The sequence below is a fragment of the Oryctolagus cuniculus genome, chromosome 4 (genome assembly GCF_964237555.1).
Source record: "Oryctolagus cuniculus chromosome 4, mOryCun1.1, whole genome shotgun sequence".
Classification (NCBI taxonomy): Eukaryota; Metazoa; Chordata; class Mammalia; order Lagomorpha; family Leporidae; genus Oryctolagus; species Oryctolagus cuniculus.
This window is the reverse complement of record NC_091435.1, coordinates 139,716,347-139,740,001: the sequence shown is the minus strand read 5'-3', so window position 1 is coordinate 139,740,001 and position 23,655 is coordinate 139,716,347. Positions and strand designations below refer to the sequence as shown.

The window sequence follows — 23,655 nt, the reverse complement described above, 5'->3', positions numbered from 1 at the left end:
GTGGGGCTGGCATTGTGGTGCAGCAGGTTAAGCTGTCACCTGGAATGCTGACAGCCCATGTGGGTGCTGGTTCAAGACCCTGCTGTTCTACTTTGAATCCAATTCCCTGTTAATGTGCCTGGGAAAGCAGTGGAAAATGGCCCACATGCTTAGGCCCCTGTACCCATGTAGGAGAACCAGAAGCAGCTCTGGGTTCCTGGCTTGGGCCTGGCACAGCCCAGGCCATTGCAGCCATTTGGGAAGTAAACCAGCACATGGAAGATATCTCTGTTTCTCCTTTTTTTATTTTTTTATTTTTATTTTATTTTTTTTTATTTTTTGACAGGCAGAGTGGACAGTGAGAGAGAGAGACAGAGAGAAAGGTCTTCCTTTGCCGTTGGTTCACCCTCCAATGGCCGCCGCGGCCGGCGCGCTGCGGCCGGCGCACCGCGCTGATCCGATGGCAGGAGCCAGGAGCCAGGTGCTTTTCCTGGTCTCCCATGGGGTGCAGGGCCCAAGCACCTGGGCCATCCTCCACTGCACTCCCGGGCCACAGCAGAGGGCTGGCCTGGAAGAGGGGCAACCGGGACAGAATCCGGCGCCCCGACCGGGACTAGAACCCGGTGTGCCGGCGCCGCTAGGCGGAGGATTAGCCTAGTGAGCCGCGGCGCCGGCCTGTTTCTCCTTTTTTCTCTCTCTCTCTCCGCCTCTTTCTGTGACTCTCCCTTTCAAATAAATAAATAAAAAGCAAATCTTAATAAAAATAAATTAATGTTCAGTAAAAACTGTAAGTCAAACACTAACAATATAAAATAAACAAAAGTAGGCAAGATAAAAGAATAGTAGTAGTACAGAAAAAGAAGTAAAATTTGACAATAGAAATAAATACAAACAGGTTATTCAAATAACTAGGTTCCTGTCACTCACACGGGAAACCTGGATTGAGTTTCCAGCTCCAGGCTTCATCCTACCCCTACGCCAATGTTGTGGACATTTGGGGAGTGAACCAGTGGACAGAAGCTCTGGGTGTATGTGTGTGTGTCCACACGCAAGCATACATGTGCCTGCCGCTCAAATAAATAATTTTAAAAGACTCACTGAATTAAAATAAACACAAAATCAAGAATAAAAGCCCACTACTGTCTACAAGAAACTTGCCTGAAGTATACCCACAGAAAATAATAGAATTTAAAAGGAAAGATGATGTGAAAATAGGCAAATGGCCTTTATATACTAAGAACATTAAACAACGATGGGGCTGGAGCTGTGGCGTAGTGGGTAAAGCCGCTGCCTGCAGTGCTGGAATCCCACATGGGTGCCAGTTTGAGTCCCGGCTGCTCCATTTCTGATCCAGCTATCTCCTATGGCCTGGGAAAGCAGTGGAAGATGCCCCAGCTCCTTGGGCCCCCTGCACCCACATGGGAGACCAGGAAGTTCTAGGTTCCTGGCTTCAGGACCCATCTGGGGAGTGAACCAGCAGATGGAAGACTTCCCCCAGCCATAGTAAATCTTAAAAAAAAGATAAGAACGATACTATGATTAAAGGTTCCAATTAGAAGCAAGACACAGACACAGTCATGCAGGGCCTAATAACTTTCTATCAGATACAGACTGTGTACACAAAAATGCTCCATAAAGTGATAATGGAGCTGAAAATTCCTAACGCCTAGTGAAGCAGAAACCACCATAACCTTGTTTCACAACACACTGCTTATGTGTTTGTGAGTGCTGGCATAAACAAACACACTGCACAGAAAATTACAGCATACGCAATTATGTGCAGTACACATACATTAACGCTTGTGAAACTGGTGTATGTACTTACTAGGCAAGGGTACTTCAACAAGTTAGTAGGAAAACATGAAATCCAAAGATAAGTTTATTTTGTCTCCAAAGAGGAGGAAGGGACCTTCAAAAAGTTCATGGAAATTATTTTATGAAATATGCATGGATTTAAAAAAGTTTTATGCCAAAATCTTCTCATTCCATTTCCTCCATGAACCTTTGAAGTATCACCATACTATACTTAATATTTTAGACTATACTCTTGTTACTCATAATAAAGTTCAGGCATTTGGACAGCAGCTCAGACCCCGTTTAGGATGCCCACATTCCATTATGAAGGGTCTGGTTTGAGTCCTGGCTCTGCTTCTGACTCTAGCTTCCTGCTAATGCTCACAATGGGAGGCAGCAAGTAACAGCCCAAGCAGTTAGGTCCCTGCCACCCAGGTAGGAGACCCACACTGAGTGCCCAGCTCCTGGCTTTAGACTGGCCAAGTCCAAAAACACTGTAACAGGTATTTCGGGAGTATACAAGTAGAAGGGGGATTTCTGTCTCTCTCTCTCGCTTTCAAATTAGATTTTTAAGAAAATTAAATAAATTTAACAAGAATAAACTTTACCGTAAGAGTATGCCTTCTTATGCTGACAACAGTCTCATGCATCTCACATTTACCACAATGGCATCAAGAGGCCACATCCAGTGACTGATCTGCATCACCTGTGTGTAGTACATTCGATGATATTGGCACAATGATGAAATCTAATGATGCATTCCTCAGAACATGTCCCTGTCATTATGTGATGCCTGACTATATATTTTTTAAAGATATATTTATTTATTTTGAAAGTCAGAGTTACAGAGAAATCAATCTATCTTTCAGCCGACAGTTCACTCCCTAGATGGCCACAATGGCTAGGGTGGGACAGGCCGAAGCCAGCAGCTTCATCCAGGTCTCCCACATGGAAAGCAGAGGCCCAAACACTCGGGCCATATTCCACAGCTTTTCTCAAGCTGTTAGCAGGGAGCTGGATTAGAAGTGGAGCAGCTGGGACTCACACCAGTGCCCATATACATCACAGGAGGTAGCTTTACCCACTACACCACAGTGCCAGCCCCAATACCTAACTATATTCTAAATGTGAATATACTTAACATAATTTACAACCATGTAAGGCAAAACTGACAAACTTACAAGGAGAAACTAAGAAACACAATCATACAAGGAGATGTTAGCATACCCCCTCAGTAACCAAGTGCCAAACTGACAAAGACAGACATGCTCTAAGGGTATATTAAATTTGAGCAACACCATGACTCAGCTGAATCTAAGACACACACATGAGAGAAGGTGTCTGGTGTAGTGGTTAAGATGTCACTTGGGGAACCTGGCTCCACTCCCAATTCCAGCCTCCTGCTAATGTGCACCACAGGATGCAGCATGTAATGATTCAAGTAGATGGGTCCCTGCCACTCAACTGGGGACCCAGACTGAGTTTCTGGCTCCTGAATTCAGTCTGGCCCAGCCCCAAATGTTGTAGGCGTTTGGAAAAAGAACAGCAAATTGAGATTTTTCTCTTTCTGCATTTCAAATAAAATTAAATTAAAATTTTCATAAATAACATACACAGAGGGCTGGCACTGTGGTAATACGGGTAAAGCTGCTAACTGCAGTGCTGGCATCCCATATGGGCACAGGTTCAAGTCCGGGCTGCTCCACTTCTGGTCCTGCTCACTGCTATGGCCTGGGAAAGCAGTTGAAGATGGCCCAAGTGCTTGGGCCCCTGAACCTGCGTGGGAGACCCGGAAGACGCTCCTGGCTCCTGGCTTCAGATCAGCTCAGCTCCGGCCCTTGTAGCCATCAGGAGAGTGAACCAGGGGATGGAAGATCTTTCTCTCTGTCTCTCCCTCTCTCTCTGACTCTACTTCTCAAATAAAGAAATAAAATCTTTAAAAAAATTTTTTAAGAACATACACAGAAATCCACCACCAAATGCAAGAGCATACACTGTCTTCCAAATAATTCTCTTCCCAACAATGCCTCATTTGAGGAGGTTGACATAATCTTTATACCACAACCAAAGTAGGACCAATATATTAAATTACATGTAAATTTAATTTAATTTATAATTAGTAAAAAAACACAATAAATACTTGGAGCATATAATGGTAAAGAAACTCCAATAGCAACAAAAATGAAATACTTAGGATAAATTTAATGAGAAATACATAAAGCCTTTATGAAGAAGTTAAAAACACATGTTTACCCAAAAGCTCATGCACAACTGTTCATAGTGGCATTACCATAACGAAAAAATTTGCCAATAAAAATTGATAGTGTACCATGTGAATAAACCTTAAAAGTGTTACACTGAGAATCAGTCACAAAATGCCACATGTTTTTGATTCCACTTACACATAAGATTTAGAATAAGCAAATCCATAGCAACAAGAGGCTGATTAGTAAAAAAGAGGATGAGGAGTGGTTGCTAATGGGTATGGGGTTTCTCTTTAGAGTGAGGAAAATGTTCTGCAATTAGGCAGTGATGATGACTGCACATATCTGGGAATATATTAAAAATTATTTAATTGTACATTTTTATAGGTGAATTATGTGTTATGTGAATTATTTCTGAACAAAGCTCTTTAAAAAAAAAAAAAAAAACCTGGGGGACAGGTATTGTAACACAGCAGGTTAAGACATCATTTGGGATCTCACATCCCACAGTAGTTCGGTTCAAGTCCTGGCTACTCCACTTTGAATAGAGTTTCCTGATAATGTACCTGGGAGGCAGCAGACAATGGATCAAGTACGTGAGTCCCTGCCACCCATCTGGGAGACCCAGATGGAGTTTCTAGCTCCTGGCTTTAGCTTGCCCAGCCCCCACTACTGTGGGCATTTGTGGAGTAAACCAGCAGATGGAAGATCTTGAACTCAATCTTTCTCAATTTTGCTCTTTCTCTGCCTTTCAAATAAATAAATCTTAAACAAATAAAAACCTGATAAGGAAAAAATTTAAATACTCCTAAAAGACACTAAAACAATACAAACAATGGAAAAACTATAATATGCTTGGATAAGACAATTCAACATTATAAACATATTAATTTCCCCTAAGTTAATTTATAAATTCAATGAAATCCCAATAACAGTACTAACAAATCATTTTACAATGCTGAATATGCTGGTATTAAAACTGATATGTAAAAACAAACATGTAAGAAAGAAAAAACTGCAAAGATAAACTACAAAGGAGGACTAGCCTTACAGACTACAAAACCCTTTCCAATTAAAACACTGTGCTTCAAATACTTGGACAAAGGTATCAGTGGAATAGAAGAGAAACAGCAGAATTCAAACCAAATACATGATAGTCACTTAGTACATGATACAAGGCATCTCCAATAATCAGGTGAAGATATACTCTTTTCAGGTGACTGTCTTTTTTAAATTGCAGTAAGAAACACGTAACATAAGTTAGCTTCACTGTTTTTAAGTGTACAATGCAGTGTTCTTAGGTATATTCATGCTGTTGTATAACCCATCCCCAGAACTTTTTCATCTTGCAAAACAGAGACTGTGACCCATTAACCAAACGCCTCATTCCCTTCTCCCCTTACCTGCTGACAACTGCTATCCCACTTTCTGTTTGTATGAATTAGAGTACACAAGATACCTCCCACCAATGAAATAAATAGTATTTTTTTTGTGACTGGCTTATTCCATTTAGCCTAATGTTCTCAAGGTTTATCCATTTTGTAGCACATGTCAGAATGCCATTTCTTTTTAAGGCTAAATAATATTCTTTAGATATGCTGCATTTTGATAATCCATTCATCTGTGGATAGACACATGGGTTGCTTCTACACTTTTTTTTAAAAGAGGCATTTATTTGAAAGGCAGAGTGGCAGAAAAAGAAAAACAGAGAGGTATTTTCTATCTTCTGGCTCATTCCCCAAGTGCCTGCAACCGTCAGGGCTGGACCAGGCCAAAGCCAAGGACTACATGGGAGACCCAGAAGAAGCTCCTAGCTCCTGGCTTCGGATCAGCACAGCTCCAGCCACTGCGGCCAATTGGGGAGTGAGCCAGCGGATGGAAAACCTCTCTCCCTCTCTCTCCCTCTCTCCCCCTCTAATCTCTGTGTAACTCTAAAATAAATAAATCTTTGAAAAAATTTATTTATGTGGAAGACAGAGCTACACTCACACACACACACATGGAAGAAGGGAGGAACAGAGGGAGAAAGAGAATATATCTTTCATTCACTGGCTCGTTCCCCCGATAGCTCCAACAGCCAGTGCTGGGCCAGGCCAAAGCCAGGAGCTTCCTCCAGGTCTCCTACTTGGTTTCAGGGACCCAAGTACTTGGGCCTTCCTTTGCTGTTTTCCTAGGCTGTTAGCAGGGAGCTATATCAGATATAGAGCAGCCAGGACATGGAACCTGCACCCATAGGAGATGCTGGTTTCTCAGGTGGTGGCTTAACCTGCTGTACCACAACACTGGTTCCAGGATTAGTTTCTTAATTTTCTTTTCAGATTGCCCATTGTTAGTATATAAAAGTGTCCCTGATTTTTCTGTGTTGGTTTTGTATTAATCTAACAGACTGGGTTCTTTTTTTTTTTTAATGGAATCCATAGGTTTTTTCCATAAAAGATCAATTCATCTGTGAACAGAGATTTTACTTCTTTTTTAGTTCTTCTTTTCCAATTTTGGTACCTTTTATATATATTTTAAAGACATTTATTTACTTGAAAGGCAGAGAGAGATATCATCCATCTGTTGATTCACACTCCAAACACCCACAACTCCACCTGTTTTTCCAGATGGTTAGTGTGAACCCAATACTTAGACCATCAATGGTTGCTTCCCAGGTACATTAGCAGGAAGCCGGATTGGAAGTGCGGAATAGCTGGGACCTGAACCAGGTACTCCAGCATGGGATGTAGTAAGTCAAGCAGTGGTTTAACCCACCATGCCACAACTTTTTCTTGCCTAATTGCTCTTGCTGGGCATCTAGCACTCTATCAAGTAGCTGTGGTAGAAGTAGACATCCTGGTCTTGTTTCTTGATTGTATAGGAAAAACTGTTTTTCATCATTAAGTATGCCTGCTGTGGGCTTTTCTTATATGACCTGTATCATGTTGCCATTGTTTCTTTCTATTTCTAGTTTGTTGAATGCTTTCATCGTAAAAGGGTGTTGAATTTGGTCAATATTTTTACATCAATTGAAAATATGGATTTTTAAAATAAATAAATGTTGCTGAATACTTACTTGGAAAATGACAGGAGTAGATTCAAATCTCACACTATACATAAGAATAAACTCTTAAAGGAACAGGATGTAAATGTGAGAATAAAACCAGGCAGATATCAACCTATCCAAATGATCAAGAAAAACATCACCAATGATAAAACCTATCTTTTAATACAATGTCCTATGAAAGAAATACACAACATCACTTTGTGGTATGTTTACTGAAAATGCATAGCCTTACTTTAATCATGAGAAAATATGAAACAAATACAAATAAAGGGATATCTTGAAAAGTAACTGACCAGTATTCTTCTAAAGTTCCAAGGTTATGAAATACAAAGAAAAACTGAAGGCTGGGAGAGAAGAGAGAAGATTGAGGAGAAATCACAATTAAATGCAATGTGAATCCTGGGGAGGATCCTGGAACAGAAAAATGGCCTTAGTGGAAAAACTGGTGATATTCAAATTAAGTCTAGTTTAATTAATAAAACCATCATTTACTATTATCATATTGTTCTTGATAACTATACTATGGTTATATAAAATGTTAACATTTGGGGAAATGAAAGACATAACTGAACTCCTTAAATCATTTTTGCAACTTTCCTGCAGTTCTGAAATTAAAACAGAGGCGGTACTTGGTCTAGCAGCTAAGCTACTGCATCCCCGGTGGGAATGCCTAGGTTCAAGTTCCAGCCCCATTCTCAGCTCCTGCCCTGTTCCTGCTAATGAGCATGCTGAGAGGCAGCAGGTGATGGCTCGGCACTGAAGTCCCTGCCACCCTGTGGGCGACCTGGACTGAGTTTCCTTTCTTCAGGCTGGCCCAGCCCTGTCCATTGCAGGCATGTGGAGTGAACCAACAGATGGTTTCTCTGTCTCTGTCTCTCTCTAACAAATAAATAAAATTTTAAATTAGTTTAAGATAAAATGTTTTTTAAAAGAATTAGGGCAATATTTACATAAATATAGAGTTACAGACATGAAACTAAAGCTGACACAGTTAAAGTTGATTTTATGGATCTACACTGTTAGCAGTTGTCCTGGTTGTGGTTTACCAACCTGTGCCATTAGCAGTTAACCTTGGAGAAGGGGTTCATGACTGGAAGGGGCACTGGGACCCCTGTAAAAGTCTGTTTCTGGATCAAGGGCGTGTGTTACAAAGATGTATGTAGTGAAAATTCATCCTATGTAATCATTACATGTACAATTTTTAAAATCTATCATACTTCTAAAAACAAGATTTAAAAAAAAACTTGGTTTGATTTATGGAGAATAAGACAAACAATATAGAGAAGATTTTTCTTTTTGAAAATTTTAAAATTGAAACATAGCAAAATATTAATACAAGAAGTCAGAAAATCAAACCTAGGACCTCAGACTCAGAAGTAGTTAGAAAGCATAACTGGCCTCTTTGTTTTCCTCATCTCTAGCATCTGTTATCCTATCTTCCTCTTGAGGAGATACAGGGATTCATGTACAATAAACAATGTTGGCCGGCACTGCGGCTCACTAGGCTAATCTTCTGCCTGCGGCACTGGCACACCGGGTTCTAGTCCCTGTCGGGGCGCCGGATTCTGTCCCGGTTGCCCCTCTTCCAGTCCAGCTCTCTGCTGTGGCCCGGGAGTGCAGTGGAGGATGGCCCAGGTGCTTGGGCCCTGCACCCACATGGGAGACCAGGAGGAAGCACCTGGCTCCTGGCTTCAGATCGGCACAGCACGCCGGCTGTAGTGGCCATTTGCGGGGGTGAATCAATGGAAAAGGAAAACCTTTCTCTCTGTCTCTCTCTCTCTCTCACTAACTCTGCCTGTCAAAAAACAAACAAACAAAAAACAAAAACAAACAAACAAACAAAAAAACACAGAGTGCCTAAATGAAGAGTTATCAGATACAGTACAGTTCTCACAGAGTAAATACTGAAAAATATAATCTGAGAAAGCTGCCTGTTTTGGAGAAAATTAAAAAAAATTTTTTTTTGACAAGTAGAGTTACAGACAGTGAGAGAGAGACAGAGAGAAAGGTCTTCCTTCCGTTGGTTCACTCCCCTAATGGCCACTACGGCCAGCGCTGCGCTGATCCGAAGCTAGGAGTCGGGTGCTTCCTCCTGGTCTCCAATGCGGGTGCAGGGACCCAAGCACCTGGGCCATCCTCCTCTGCCCTCCTGGGCCACAGCAGAGAGCTGGACTGGAAGAGGAGCAACCGGGACTAGCACCCGGTACCCCAAATGGGACTAGAACCTGGGGTGCCGGAACCACAGGCGGAGGATTAGCCTAGTAAGCCACGGCGCCAGCCTGCAGAAAATTTTATCAAAACCAGATTCATTATTTAAGTCTGATATACACTAACTCAGTACATTTTATCAAAGTTGTCATTAATCACAACCTGGAAAATTGTTTTATTCTGTCTACTGCTGTAGGAATTCTAAAAAAGAACTAGAAGGTGGGTGAAGAATTCCTCTACCCATCAGGTAATTAACATGATACGGAGAAAATGTTCTATATAAATCAGTAAGTTGAATAAGTCTAAATGTTCTGAATTTTCATTCGAGGTCTTTCTGAGTCCAAGTTTCTGTACAGGAGAATTGCTAGAGGAAATTTCACACAAACAGGAAGAAATATTAAAGACACCAAAGCCCCTAATATTTACAGCTAGACAGACAGACATAAATGCACACATACCTAGATCGATAGTCAATCCAGGCTCAAGCAGTTTGGCAGAATTCTTCATACACACCTAGAGTTAAAAGTAGAGAGAGAAAAATCTTTTGTTCTGTAATCTTCTGTTTTATGTTTTGATGACAGAGACATGTTTTATCACTCTTGGTTTCTGGCCTGATATTCAGTTAATCAGACATATTCATGTTCTTGTTCATAACAGGATCATAAGCCACAGCATTTTGGACATTTCTTATATATAGTACTGCTCTGTGACTAACAGCAGACACTGTCCCTATTATCGCTATTATATGCTATTTTTCATGTTTTTTAGAAAACTTTTTCTCTTCTTTCATTACAACTTTTGGATTTTATGTCATTTCATGATACTCGTATTTCCTTTCAACTACTTACATTTAGTTTTTTAAGAAATCAGAAAGGAGGCGGGCGCCGCGGCTCACTAGGCTAATCCTCCACCTTGCGGCGCTGGCACACCGGGTTCTAGTCCCTGTCTAGTCCCTGTCGGGGCGCCGGATTCTGTCCTGGTTGCCCCTCTTCCAGGCCAGCTCTCTGCTGTGGCCCGGGAGTGCAGTGGAGGATGGCCCAAGTCCTTGGGCCCTGCACCCCATGGGAGACCAGGATAAGTACCTGGCTCCTGGCATCAGATCAGCGCGGTACGCCGGTCACAGCACACCGGCCATTGGAGGGTGAACCAACGGCAAAAGGAAGACCTTTCTCTCTGTCTCTCTTTCTCACTGTCCACTCTGCCTGTCAAAAAAAAAAAAAAAAAAAAAAAATCAGAAAGGATCTAACATGTAGCAAAGAGACAAATAAGGCTTATAAAAATGATGTATTTATGTTTCTTTTTTTCTTTTTAGAGATTTATTTATTTTTTTGAAGGCAGACATATAGAGAGGAAGGGAGGGAGGGAGGGAGGGAGAAATAGAGAGAGAGGTCTTTCATCCACATGTCTGCAACGGCCGGAGCTACGGCAATCTAAAACCAGGAGCCAGGAGCTTTTTCTGGGTCTCCCACACAGGTGCAGGAGCCCATGGACTTGGGCCATCTTCTACTGCTTTTCCAGGCCATAGCAGAGAGCTAGATCGGAAGTGGAGCAGCTGGGACTCGAACCGGTGCCCATGTGGGATGCAGGCACTGCAGGCGGTGGCTTTACCTACTACACCATAGCGCCTCCCCCTATGTATTTATGTTTCAAAGAAGTTGGTACAACATTATACATCTTACCTAAATATATACTTGTTTCTATTTACAGTAAACCCATCAGTTTAACAGATTCACACAGTTAACTGAAATACAGCTGAACTTAAGACAGCACATACAAAATTGCACAGAAATGGTCTGCTTTTATATTACAGTACAGTGATGCTAGCAAAAGAACAATAATAAACTATGGCTAATTTTCAAATCATTCACTTAAATTCATATCTGAATGAATTCATAATAGTTAAAAAAAAAAAAACCTAGAAACTACACTGGTAAGATCCAACCAAAAAGCAGCTGTAAGGACTTCTGGCTTCTCCAAACTACTTACATTCACTCTACTTTGAGGGCTGAGACCATGGCACATCCCTTTGTCAACTCAGTACCTTACACACGGCCTGCAACATGCTCAGCACTCCACATGCACCTGCTGAGTGACTCACATGAGGAACAGCTGGAGGGGAGTCACCAACTCTCTGAGCCAACTGTGTGGCTGCTGGTTCATCTCATCCCCAAGAACAGTAAGGAGGTAAAAAACAGCTTGACTCCAAAAGGATAGTAAATTTCATAAGAATTGGAGTTGGGAAGCATTTCTAATTAGATCATCACAGATTCTTACTACAGGGAAGAACCCACTTTGAAAAGACATGTGTTTTTTTTTTTTTTTTAAAAAAAAGGGGCCAGCACTGCGGCACAGTAGGTTAATCCTCCACCCACAGTGCTGGCATCCCATATGGGCGCCGGTTCTAGTCTCGGCTGCTCCACTTCTGTATGACCTGGGAAAGCAGTAGAGAATGGCCCAGGTTCTTGGTCCCTGCACTCGTGTGGGAGACCCAGAAGAAGCTCCTGGCTCCTGGCTTCAGGTTGGCCCAGCTCCAGCTGTTGTGGCTATTTGGGGAATGAACTAGCGGATGGAAGACCTTTCTCTCTGTCTCTCCCTCTCACTGTCTGTAACTCTACCTCTTAAATAAATAAAATTTTTACAAAAAAAAAAAAAAGAAAGAAAGATGACTCTGGCTCCTATGCTTAGGGACTAGGGACAGAAAATGACAAGAAGATAGCAGTAAGAACAGCCTCAGCTGTGGCAGGCTCCTAAGGAATGAATCAGTGGATGGGAGATCCATCAATCTCTCTCTCCTTGTCTTTGAAATAAATAAGAACAATCTTTAAACATGAAATTCAATACAGATAAATTTAACGTCCTACCAAGAAACATTTTAATAAAGAATTGGGGAGATTGAATTAAGATGGTGGAGTAGGGAGGGAGCTTGCTGCTCTAGTCTAGGAGCACTGAACAGAGTTCCCTGGACACACCCACCACACTAATCCACTCAGACATAGTCCAAAGAAAAAAGCTGCCACAGTGAAAAAACAAAGAAAAAAACCAATGAGTATCTCCACAAATGCCGAATAACAAATGCACCAATTCAAGAAACAACAATAAGGAAGACAACATGACCAACATGACACCCCCAAAAGAACACACAACTTCAATACTAGATTGTGAAGATGATGAGATTGAAGAAATGTCAGAAACAGAATTCAAAAAATTGATCATAGGAGTACTTAGAAGTATTCAGAAGCAAATGCATGAACTAATGAAATCCATACATACACGACATGAAAGAAAATTTCTCCCACCAAATTGAGATCTTAAAGAGAAATCAAAATGAAATCTTGGAAATGAAGAATTCAATAGAACAAATTTAAAAATACAGTGGAAAGTCATAACAACAGAATCGGTGAAGCAGAAGAAAGAATATACAACATAGAAGATAAAGCACAGGAAATTATACAGTCAGACCAACACAAGAAGAAATTAGAAAACTAAAAAACACTGTTGGTAATCTACAGGATACTATCAAATGACCCAACATACAAGTTCTAGGAGTTCCTGAAGGTATGGAAAGAGATAAAGTATTAAAATGCCTTTTTAGTGAAATAATAACAGAAAATTTCCCCAATGGAGAAAGGGACACCCAAGTACTGGAAGCACATAGAACTCTTAATAAACATGACCAGAAAAGATATTCATGACACATCATCATCAAACTCTCCACAGTAATATATATATATATATAAAAATATATATATAAAAAAAATATATATATAAAAAAGATTCTAAGGCCGGCGCCGCGGCTCACTAGGCTAATCCTCCGCCTAGCGGCGCCGGCACACTGGGTTCTAGTCCCGGTCGGGGTGCCGGATTCTGTCCCGGTTGCCCCTCTTCCAGGCCAGCCCTCTGCTGTGGCCAGGGAGTGCAGTGGAGGATGGCCCAGGTGCTTGGGCCCTGCACCCCATGGGAGACCAGGAAAAAGCACCTGGCTCCTGGCTCCTGCCATCAGATCAGCGCGGTGCGCTGGCCGCGGCGGCCATTGGAGGGTGAACCAACGGCAAAGGAAGACCTTTCTCTCTGTCTCTCTCTCTCACTGTCCACTCTGCCTGTCAAAAAAAAAAAAAAAAAAAAAAAAAGATTCTAAAATGTGCATGAGAGAAATGCCAGATTACTTTCAGGGGATCTATAATTAGACTCACAGCAGACTTCTCATCAGAAATCCTACAGCCTAGGAGAGAATGGCGAGATATAGTCCAAGTCTTAAGAAAAAAAACTGTCAACCAAGAATACTATACCCTGCAAAGCTCTCACTTATGAACAAAGGTGAAATAAAGACCTTCCATGACAAACAGAAACTGAAAGAATTTGTCACCACCCGTCCAGCTCTGCAGAAGATGCTTAAGGATGTGCTACACGCAGAAACATGATCATCTCTACTGAAGAAGGTAAAGGAAGCAAAGCTCTCAGTAAAAGTACAAAGGAAATCCAAAGTAAAAAATAGGAATATTTATAGAAAAATGTCAGGCCAAAGTCATTACTGATCAATAGCCACCTTGAATGTAAATGGCCTTAACTCTCCAGTTAAAAGATATGGAATGGCTGAATGGATTAAAAAAACAAATCCCATCTATTTGTTGCCTACAAGAAACACATCTCACTAACAATGATACACACAGACTGAAAGTGAAAGGATGGAAAAAGATATTCCATGCTAACAGACATCAAAAAAGAGCTAGTGTAGCAATCCTAATATCAGACAAAATAGACTTTAACACAAAAACTGTTAAAAGAGACAAAGAAGGACACCATGTAATGATTAAGAGATCAATTCAACAGAAAGATATAACTATTATAAAGGTATATGCACCCTATTACAGGGCGCTGGCTATTTAAAAAAATGTTAAGGGATCTAAAGGGAGACAAAGACTCAAATACAATAGTAATGGGAGATTTCAATACCCCACTTTCAGCAAAGAACAGATCAACCAGAGAGCAAATCAAGGAAACAGCAGAGTTAATCAACACTAAAGACCAAATGGACTTAACAGATTTCTACAGAACTTTCCATCCTACAGTTGCAGAATACACATTCTTCTCACCTGTGTATGGAACCCTCTCTAGGACTAACCACATGCTAGGCCATAAAACAAGTCTCAGCAAATTCAAAAAAAATTGAAATCATACCATACATCTTCCTGGACCACAATGAAATGAAGCTGGAAATCAGCAACTCAGAAATCTCTAGAACATATGCAAACACATGGAGACTGAACAACATCCTCCTGAATGAACAGTGGGTCACAGAAAAAATCAAAAGAGAAATCAAAAAAATTTCTAGAAACAAATGAAGACAGCAACTCAACATATCAAAACTTATGAGATATGGCAAAAGCAGTGTTTGTTAAGAGGAAAGTTTATAGCAATAGGTGCCTACATCAAGAAATTGGAAAGGCACCAAATAAATGAGCTATCAATGCAACTCAAGGATATAGAAAAACAACAGCAAACCAAACTCAAAACTATTAGGATAAAAGAAATAATTAAAATTAGAGAAGAAATCAACAAAATTGAAACAAAAAAAATAGAAAAGATCAGCAAAACACAGAGCTGGTCTTCTGAAAAAATAAACAAAATTGAACACCATTGGCCCAACTAACCAAAAAAAGAAGAGAGAAGACCCAAATCAATAAAATTAGAGATGAAAAGGAAATGTAACAACAGACACCATAGAAATAAAATGAATAATCAGAAATTACTACAAAGAACTGTATACCAACAAACTGGGAAGCTTAGAAGAAATTGATAGATTCCTGGACACATACAACCTGCCTAAATTGAGCCATGAAGACATAGAAAACCTAAACAGACATAAAACCAAGTTGGAAACTGAATCAGTAATAAAGATCCTCCCAGAAAAGAAAAGTCCAGGACGGGATGGATTCATTGCTGAATTCTGCCAGACATTTAAAGAACTAACTCCACTTCTTCTCAAGCTATTCAAAACAATTGAAAGAGAGGGAATTCTCCCAAATCCTTCCTATGCAGAAACTTGGAAAAGATGCAACAGAGAAAGAACTATACACCAATTTCCCTCATGAACATAGATGGAAAAATCCTCAACAAAATTCTGGCCCACTGAATCCAACAACACATCAAAAAGATCATTCACCCGGGCCAAGTGGGATTTATCCCTGGTATGCAAGCAGGGTTCAACATTTGCAAATCAATCAATGTGATATATCACATTAATAAATTGAAGAACAAAAACTATATGATTATCTCAATAGATGCAGAGAAAGAATCTGATAAAATACAACACCCTTTCATGATGAAACTCTAAGAAAATTGGGCATAGAAGGAATATTCATCAACACAATCAAGGCAATTTATGACAAACCCATGGCCAGCAACCTATTGAATGGGGAAAAATTGGAAGCATTCCCACTGAGATCCGGTACCTGACAGGGATGTCCACTCTCGCCACTGCTATTCAATCTAGTCCTGGAAGTTTTAGCCAGAGCCATTAGGCAAGAAAAAGAAATCAAAGGGATGCAAATAGTTAATCTTATACAACAAAGACAAAGCCAGAGGCATCACAATACCAGATTTCAAGATATACTATAAGGCAGTTATAATCAAAACAGCCTGGTACTGGTACAAAAACAGATGGATAGACCACTGGAACAGAACAGAAATGCCAGAAATTAATCCAAACATCTACACTCAACTTATATTTGACCAAGGACCTACAAGCAATCCCTGGAACAAGGACAGTCTCTTCAACAAATGCTGCTGAGAAAACTGGATCTCCACATGTGGAAGGATGAAGCAAGACCCGTACCTTATACCCTACACAAAAATCCATTCAAAATAGATTAAAGACCTAAATCTATGGCCTGATACCATCAAATTATTAGAGAACATTGGGGAATCCCTGCAAGACACTGGTAGATGAAAAAGTTTCTTGCAATAGACCCCAGAGACACAGGCAATCAAAGCCAAAATTAACAAATGGGATTACGTCAAATTGGGAAGTTTCTTTCTTTTTTTTTTTTTTTTTTTTTTTTTTTTGACAGGCAGAGTGGACAGTGAGAGAGAGAGACAGAGAGAAAGGTCTTCCTTTGCCATTGGTTCACCCTCCAATGGCCGCCGCGGCCGGCGCGCTGCAGCCAGCGCACCGCGCTGATCCGATGGCAGGAGCCAGGAGCCAGGTGCTTTTCCTGGTCTCCCATGGGGTGCAGGGCCCAAGCACCTGGGCCATCCTCCACTGCACTCCCTGGCCACAGCAGAGAGCTGGCCTGGAAGAGGGGCAACTGGGACAGAATCCGGCGCCCCAACCGGGACTAGAACCCGGTGTGCCGGCGCCGCTAGGCGGAGGATTAGCCTAGTGAGCCGCGGCGCCGGCCCAAATTGGGAAGTTTCTGCACTGCAAAAGACACACTCAGACACTCAGGAAAGTGAAGAGAGGCAACTGACAGAATGAGAGAAACTATTTGCAAAAAAATGCAACTGATTAAGGATTAATAACCAGAATATATAGAGATGAAGAAACTCCCCAACAATAAAACAAACAACCCAGTAAATAAATTGGCAAGGGACTTAAACAGACTTTTTTTTTTTTTTTTTTTTGACAGGCAGAGCGGACAGTGAGAGAGAGAGAAAGGTCTTCCTTTACCGTTGTTTCACTCTCCAATGGCCACTGTGGCCGGCGCACCGCACAGATCCAATGGCAGGAGCCAAGTACTTATCCTGGTCTCCCATGGGGTGCAGGGCCCAAGTACTTGGGCCATCCTCCACTGCACTCCCTGGCCACAGCAGAGAGCTGGCCTGGAAGAGGGGCAACCGGGACAGAATCCGGCGCCCCAACTGGGACTAGAACCTGGTGTGCCGGCGCGGCGAGGCGGATGATTAGCCTAGTGAGCTACGGCGACATTTTTCAAAAGAGGAAATCCAAATGGCCAATAGATACATGAAAAAATTTTCAGGATAATTAGCCATCAGGGAAATGAAGATCAAAACCGCAATGATGTTTCACCTCACCCCAGTTAGAATGGCTTTCATACAGAAATCAACAAACAACAAATGCTGGAGAAGATGTGGAGGAAAAGATACCCTAATCCACTGTTGGTGGAAATGCAAACTGGTAAAACCACTATAGAAGTCACTATGGAAGGCAGTTTGGAGATACCTCAGAAATCCGAATATAGACCTACCATATGACCCAGCCATCCCACTCCTGGGAATTTACCCAAGGGAAATGAAATCAGCATATGAAAGAGTTATCTGTACTCCCATGTTTATTGCAGCTCAATTTACAATAGCTAAGACATGGAATCATCCTAAATGCCTATCAATGAAAGATTGGATAAAAAAATTATAGGATATGTAGTCTATGGACTACTACACAGCAGTTAAAAAAATGAAATCTGGTCATTTGCAACAAAATGGATGAATCTGGAAAACATCATACTTAGTGAAATAAACTAGTCCCAAAGGGACAAATACCATATTTTCTCCATGATCTGTGATAACTAATAGAGCACCTAAAAGGAAATCTGTAGAAATGAAATTGACACTTTGAGAAGCAATTACTTGAACAGCCCCTGTTTTGATTGTCGAGTTACAGGTTTTTTGTTTGTTTCTTAATTGAGACTGGGAATGGGAGAGGGTGGAATAAGTGGGGTGGGAGGGCAGGTATGTTGGGAAAATCACTATATTCTTAAAATTGTACTAATGAAATCTGTACTCATTAAATAAAAGGTTTCTTTGGGGGAAAAAAATGAAAAAGCAAGGCCGAATGTGGTGGCAATTGGAGACCCATATCTATCCTTGCTGTGAACTGTTAAGGCAGAAACATTCTTCAAATGAATTAAGTGTCTTCTGAAAATTATTCTGGGTAGCAGTTTGAATGTGGTAGACATATTTGATTATTAAATGGGGACATGAATTTTGCATTTATGAAAGAAAGAAAGAAAGAAAGAAAGAAAGAAAGAAAGAAAGAAAGAAAGAAAGAAAGAAAGAAAGAAAGAAAGAAAGAAAGAAAAGAATTGGGAGGACACAACTTCAAGAGTTGGCAGAGCCTGTACAAAATTCAAGAGGAGTGGTGGCACAGTTCCGGCACCCACTATGGGCACTGGTTGGAGTGCCGGTTCCTCCACTTCTGATCCAGTTCCCTGCTAACATCCCTGGGAAAGCAGCAGAAGATGGCCCAAGTCCTTGGGCCCCTGCACCCATGTGGAAGACCCAGAAGAAGCTCTAGGCTGCTGGCTTCAGACTGGCCCAGCTCTGGCTGTTGTGGCAATTTGGGGAATGAACCATCAGATGGAAGATTCATTCTCTCTCTCTCTCTCTCTGTAATTCTGCCTTTCAATTAAATGATAAATCTTAAAATAAAAAAAAATTCAAGAATTTCAGTTGATTACAAAATCAATACCAACAGGTAACATATATATGAACATATACAGTGAATATATATATATATATATATACATGGCACTGAGATGCCACAGACTATTTTGAATGCTTTACACATATACATCCATCCTTTCAGTAACCATATGAAATAGGTACTATTACTAACATCATTTTATAGATGAGGAAACCAAGACTTACCATGTTTACGTAATATATTCAAAGTCAACCCGCTAATAAACTGTAGAGCTAGAATGTAAATCCAGGAAAGCTAACACAACAGTTACTATGAACTAACAGCAGGATGTGGTTGCCAAAGCAGCAAACCTACTCTGCTTTAAAACCAGGGAAGTAACTTAATGGTCTCCTGTTACTAGTTACCACCTGCCTGCGGTGTAATGCTTTGAAGACAAAGACAGATGAATTAAAACAATTCCAATGAGCAAGCCCCCAGTGCTGTGACCGGGTTTTCAAATGAAAACAAAGATAGAGAAGTTATCAGAAGAGGTGAAAGACTGAGAGAGAACACTTGCCCAAAGAACAGAAGAGTAGAAAATGATAAGTATCTTCAAATAGTTGAAAAGCCACAATACAGAAGTTAGACAGAACATACGCAGTGACAATGCGACTTCCAGTTGAGTAAAAGAATTTCGTTTTTTTTTTTTTTTTGACAGGTAGAGTTATAGACAGTGAGAGAGAGAGAGAGAGAGAGACAGGTCCTCCTTCAGTTGGTTCACTCCTCAAATGGCCGCTACAGCCGGCGCTGCGCCGATCCGAAGCCAGGAGCCAGGTGCTTCCTCCTGGTCTCCCATGCGGGTGCAGGGCCCAAGCACTTGGGCCATCCTCCACTGCCTTCCCGGGCCACAGCAGAGAGCTGGACTGGAAGAGGAGCAACCAGGAGTAGAACCCTGCGCCCATATGGGATGCCAGCACCGCAGGCGGAGGATTAACCAAGTGAGCCACGGTGCTGGCCCCACTATTTTATAAAACTTAAGAGTTGTTGGAGCCAGCACCTGTGACGCTGGCATCCCATATGAGGCACCAGTTTGAGTCCTGGCTGCTCCACTTCTGATCCAGCTCCCCGCTAATGTACCTAGCAAAGCAGCTGAAGATGGCTCAAGTGCTTGGTGCCCTGCCACCCATATGAGAGACCTGGATGAGCCTCCTGGCTCCCCCCTTTGAGTTGGCTCCACCCTGGCCATTGCAGCCATCTGGGGAGTGAACCAACAGATGGAAGATCTCTCCCCTCTCTCTCTGCACTCTGCCTTTTAAACAAATAAATACATCTTTAAAAAAAAAAACAAGTTGTCCAAATACCTTTGCCTCAGAAATTATGAACATGTCTTCATAAAAACATGCAAATGTACGTAATTTTGCAGAAAATTTCTGGGGGGGGGGCAGTGCTGTGGCGTAGCGGGTAAAACTGCTGCCTGCAGTGCCAGCATCCCATATGGACGCCAGTTCGAGTCCTGGCTGCTCCACTTCTGATCCAGCTCTCCACTACGGCCTGGGAAAGCAGTAGAAGATGACCCAAATCCTTGGGCCCCTGCACCTACACAGGAGACCCAGAAGAAACTCCCGGTTCCTGGCTTTGGATCAATGCAGCTCCGGCTGTTGCGGCCAATTGGGGAGTGAACCAGTGAATGGAAGACCTCTCTCTCTGTCTTTCAAATAAATAAATAAATCTTTAAAAAAAAAAAGTTTCTAAGGGTTCACAAATCTACTTCTAAATATACTAGAGTGTTACGGATCCCAGATTAAAATGGAAAAGACTCAAGTATGAATTGATATATTAACAATTTAATAATCTTTAAAATCTATTACAACTTAAAATTCTGATCTCAAAGAACTCTCAACTTATGTTTTCTAGATTCCTCTGAGATTTACTATGATACATGTTACAATAAGCATTTAAGTGATGATGGCTTACAGGGGGTATAAACTCCATTTCAAGTCACACTAAAAGCACAGAGCCCAGATAAGCATTTTGGCCACAGTGCGAATACTTCACTGTGCTACACATTCCAAAGAAGGGGTCTGTGGTGGTGGGGGGGTACAACTGCATGATCACAAAATGGTCATGCCACACACTAGCGAAATTCAGCTTTCCTTCTTAAACAAACAACTAGAAACAAAGAGAACTCGAAAATAAGAGTTGAGTAAGTCTTGGGCCTTTCTGTACAAGTACCACACTGCTGCAACTGTATGCCAGGGCAGTGCTCCCAGCCATGATGGCTGCCATTAGACCAGACCAGTTCCAGGCACAAGATGTTCTACCACACAACAAACACAGCCAGTGCCAGTGCCCAAGTGCGATAGAATCTGGGGTCTGGGTATTTGATTTTTCTCCTGGTGCTATTTGAGAGTGGACACTGTCATTAAAGATTAATTATAGTAATGTGATAGCGATAAAGCTTTCGCTAAACCATAGGCCAGCCAACGACATGGAACAGCAAGATGCAACACAGATTCAACTACTCTGATTCTGAACAGAGACAGGTAGGGTCATGATTATGTCCTTTTAGAGAACAGGTGAATAATTCCAATTATATTTATTAGGCAAAATGACTAAGATGAAACCATTAAGAGAAAAGAAAAACAAGTGACCCAGAAAAAATTAGGTAATAGAAATCAAAGGAAAAGTCATGAAACTAAGATCTGGGGGAGAGGGGAGAAGGCGGAAGAGGGAAGATGGGGGGAGAGGGGAGATGGGGGAGAAGGAGCCACGCACCCACTGAAGCAAGCAAGCAGGTGGCAGAGGGCGTCTGAGCCGTCTGCGAGGGAAACGGAAGAGGAGAGCGTTCCGGGCTTCGGCGGAGCTTCGGCGGTGAGTGGGCAAGGGGCAGAGAAAAGGATCCTCTCGCGAACCCGCGCTCGCGGCAGTCAGAAGCGAGGGTGCCCACCTCGTGCCCTGCGCTGCCGGGCGGCGAGCTCGCGCCCCGGGCGTCCCTGACCCAGGCGGCCCCAGACTTCCCTCGGCGGCGGCGCCCACGCCGAGGTCCCCCAGCTCGAGCAGACGGAGACCTCACAACGCGAGCGCGCGGCGTCTCGGCGCGGTCCCACCCAAACCCTGCCGCTGCCCGGCGGACGGGCACCTCGGCTCTCCGGGATTTCTCCAGCCGTCTGGGCCCACAGAGCAATGCCAAAGTTCCCTTACGGGGCACAGGTACACACAAAGCCTCCCAACTCTTAAAAACAACAACGAAACCCTGGCGGAGGCAGACGGGGGGTCGCGAAGCAGGGGGCAAAGTCAGCAGCCAGAACCCGAAGCCATCGCTCCCTACGGCCAGGACGGGAAGGGGGAAGACACCCTCTGCCCGCCTCGCCGAGGCGTGACTCAGGGACCTCACCTCCCCCAGTTTGCAGGCTGCGCGAGGAAGGGTGACCTCCCTGCCTGCCCAGTCTCGCCCGGACACTCAAGGGTTACTCCGCCAGGCCTGAGGAGCCCGTGGGATTCCCGGGGGTCCCCCGGCGTACGCAGCGCGCCGGGCCGGGTCCAGAGGCCCTCGGCACGCGGGCCCGCGCCCTCGCCCCGGACCTTACCGCCGCTCGGCTGCAGAGGACCCGGCGGCCGCGCGAGGCTGCAGGGCCGAGCCGGGGGCGCGTCTTCGGGCGCCGCCGATCCTCTGGCGCCCGGGTCCCGGCGGACTCCCACCCAGGCAGCCGCGGCCTTGCCCCGGTCGAGGCCCCCAGGAGTTCGAGGCCCCGGCACGCCGACCTCGCGCCCGCGCGCGCCCTCAGGGCTCGGTCAGGGCGCGCCCCGCGTGCCGGACAGCGGCCGCACAGCAGCCGAAAGCGCTGCCGACTTCGTCAGCCCGCACTCGGCTCGGCGGCCTCCCCGCTTCCCCCGCGCGAGCTTTGGCGGCGGAGCAGCACGATGCACGGCCATTGGCCGGTGAGAGGCGTGACGTAGGGCGCCGCTCCCCACGGATTGGCCGGTCCCGGCGGTGCGTGCAAAGAGTAAACAAACCCCGCCCCCAGGCTGCCCAATGATGGGAGGGGGCACGAGAAGAAGAGGCGGAGCCTTTAAGCGCCGCGCTCCGACCCCTGAAGTTTCTCCCGGGCTGCCCAAAGGGTAGGTGGCGGTGGCCCGGGCTCTTGGTTCCAGCTCCGATTGCTGGACAAGCTGTAGGCCTGAAGCCTAAAGTTTAGAAACACGCCCTTCCCTCTCGCCCCTAACTCCCCCACGAGGTCCGCCCACGAAGCAGGAAGATCGCAGCTGTTTGAGAGGCGGGAGAAGTGGGGCAGGTGCATCTGGATCCTTCGCATTTGAGGAGTCGCGGGAGTAAGCGGTGAGGCAGTGCTTGGGGCCAGCCGTGGAGCGCCTTGAAAGTATTCGATGAGTGAGAGACTCCTGGGGAGTTGGAGGTTCTTCCCTAGCCAGGCGAGTTAGGATCCACACAAAGCCAGGCCGCCTTGCCCCGGGGCTGCCCGCTTCCCCAGACACCTGTTCCTGTAGGGTCGGTAGGTTAGCGTTACAAGATTGTGTCTGTTCGTTTTCTGCTGATTTGGAAAATTCCGCGTGGACCGAGCTGTGGAGGTTGAGAGAGGAGAGAGAGATGGGAGCTGCCCTGCTGATGGAGTGAGGTGTGAGGGCACAGTGTTGCAACGATAGGCCTTTCTCATTTCGCTCTGCTCAAATTTTATAAATCGCCCACGTGCGGAACACTGTTCCAGGTGCTGGAGATACCTCTGTGAACAAAAAGAGACAAAAACTGCGTTCGTGGAGCCCGCATTCTAGTGCGGTGGGAAAGACGACAGCTAAAGAAATAAGCAAAATAAAAACGATGCTACCTGCTGATCTGAGCTGTGGAAAAACAGTAAGCAGAGTGTGTGTGGGAGGGATGGCTTCAGCCTTAAGCATGGTGGACAGGGAAGGAGATCCTAAGGACGCGTTTAAGTAAACACATAAAGGACTTGAGGGAGACAGGAGATCACCTTTGGATCTGGGTGCGGTGTCGAGACACTGGCCTGCCACATCACAGTAGGGAGGTGAAGTCCTCGGAGTCCAAGAATGCCGGA

At 43.7% G+C, this 23,655-nt stretch overlaps 1 protein-coding gene across 27 annotated transcripts in view; it reads right to left on the bottom strand.

Annotated features, from left to right (window-relative positions):
- Positions 1-22,511, bottom strand: part of TFDP2 (transcription factor Dp-2) — a 192,620-nt gene extending 170,109 nt beyond the window's left edge. For 6 of the 27 annotated variants that reach the window (XM_070072709.1, XM_070072716.1, XM_070072721.1 and 3 more), the window contains exons 1-2: positions 22,177-22,484; positions 9,690-9,744 (exon numbers count right to left, since the gene is read on the bottom strand). Coding sequence is in view for 2 of the 27 variants with exons in the window: in XM_008266266.4 (XP_008264488.2) it covers positions 9,690-9,738 (49 nt within the window). In the remaining 25 variants the exon portion in view is untranslated. Of the gene's footprint in view, positions 1-9,689; positions 9,745-22,176 lie in introns of those variants that run through there. The other 21 variants (XM_008266270.4, XM_070072700.1, XM_008266266.4 and 18 more) reach the window with 11 other exon arrangements.
- Between the last annotated feature and the right edge of the window lie 1,144 nt (positions 22,512-23,655).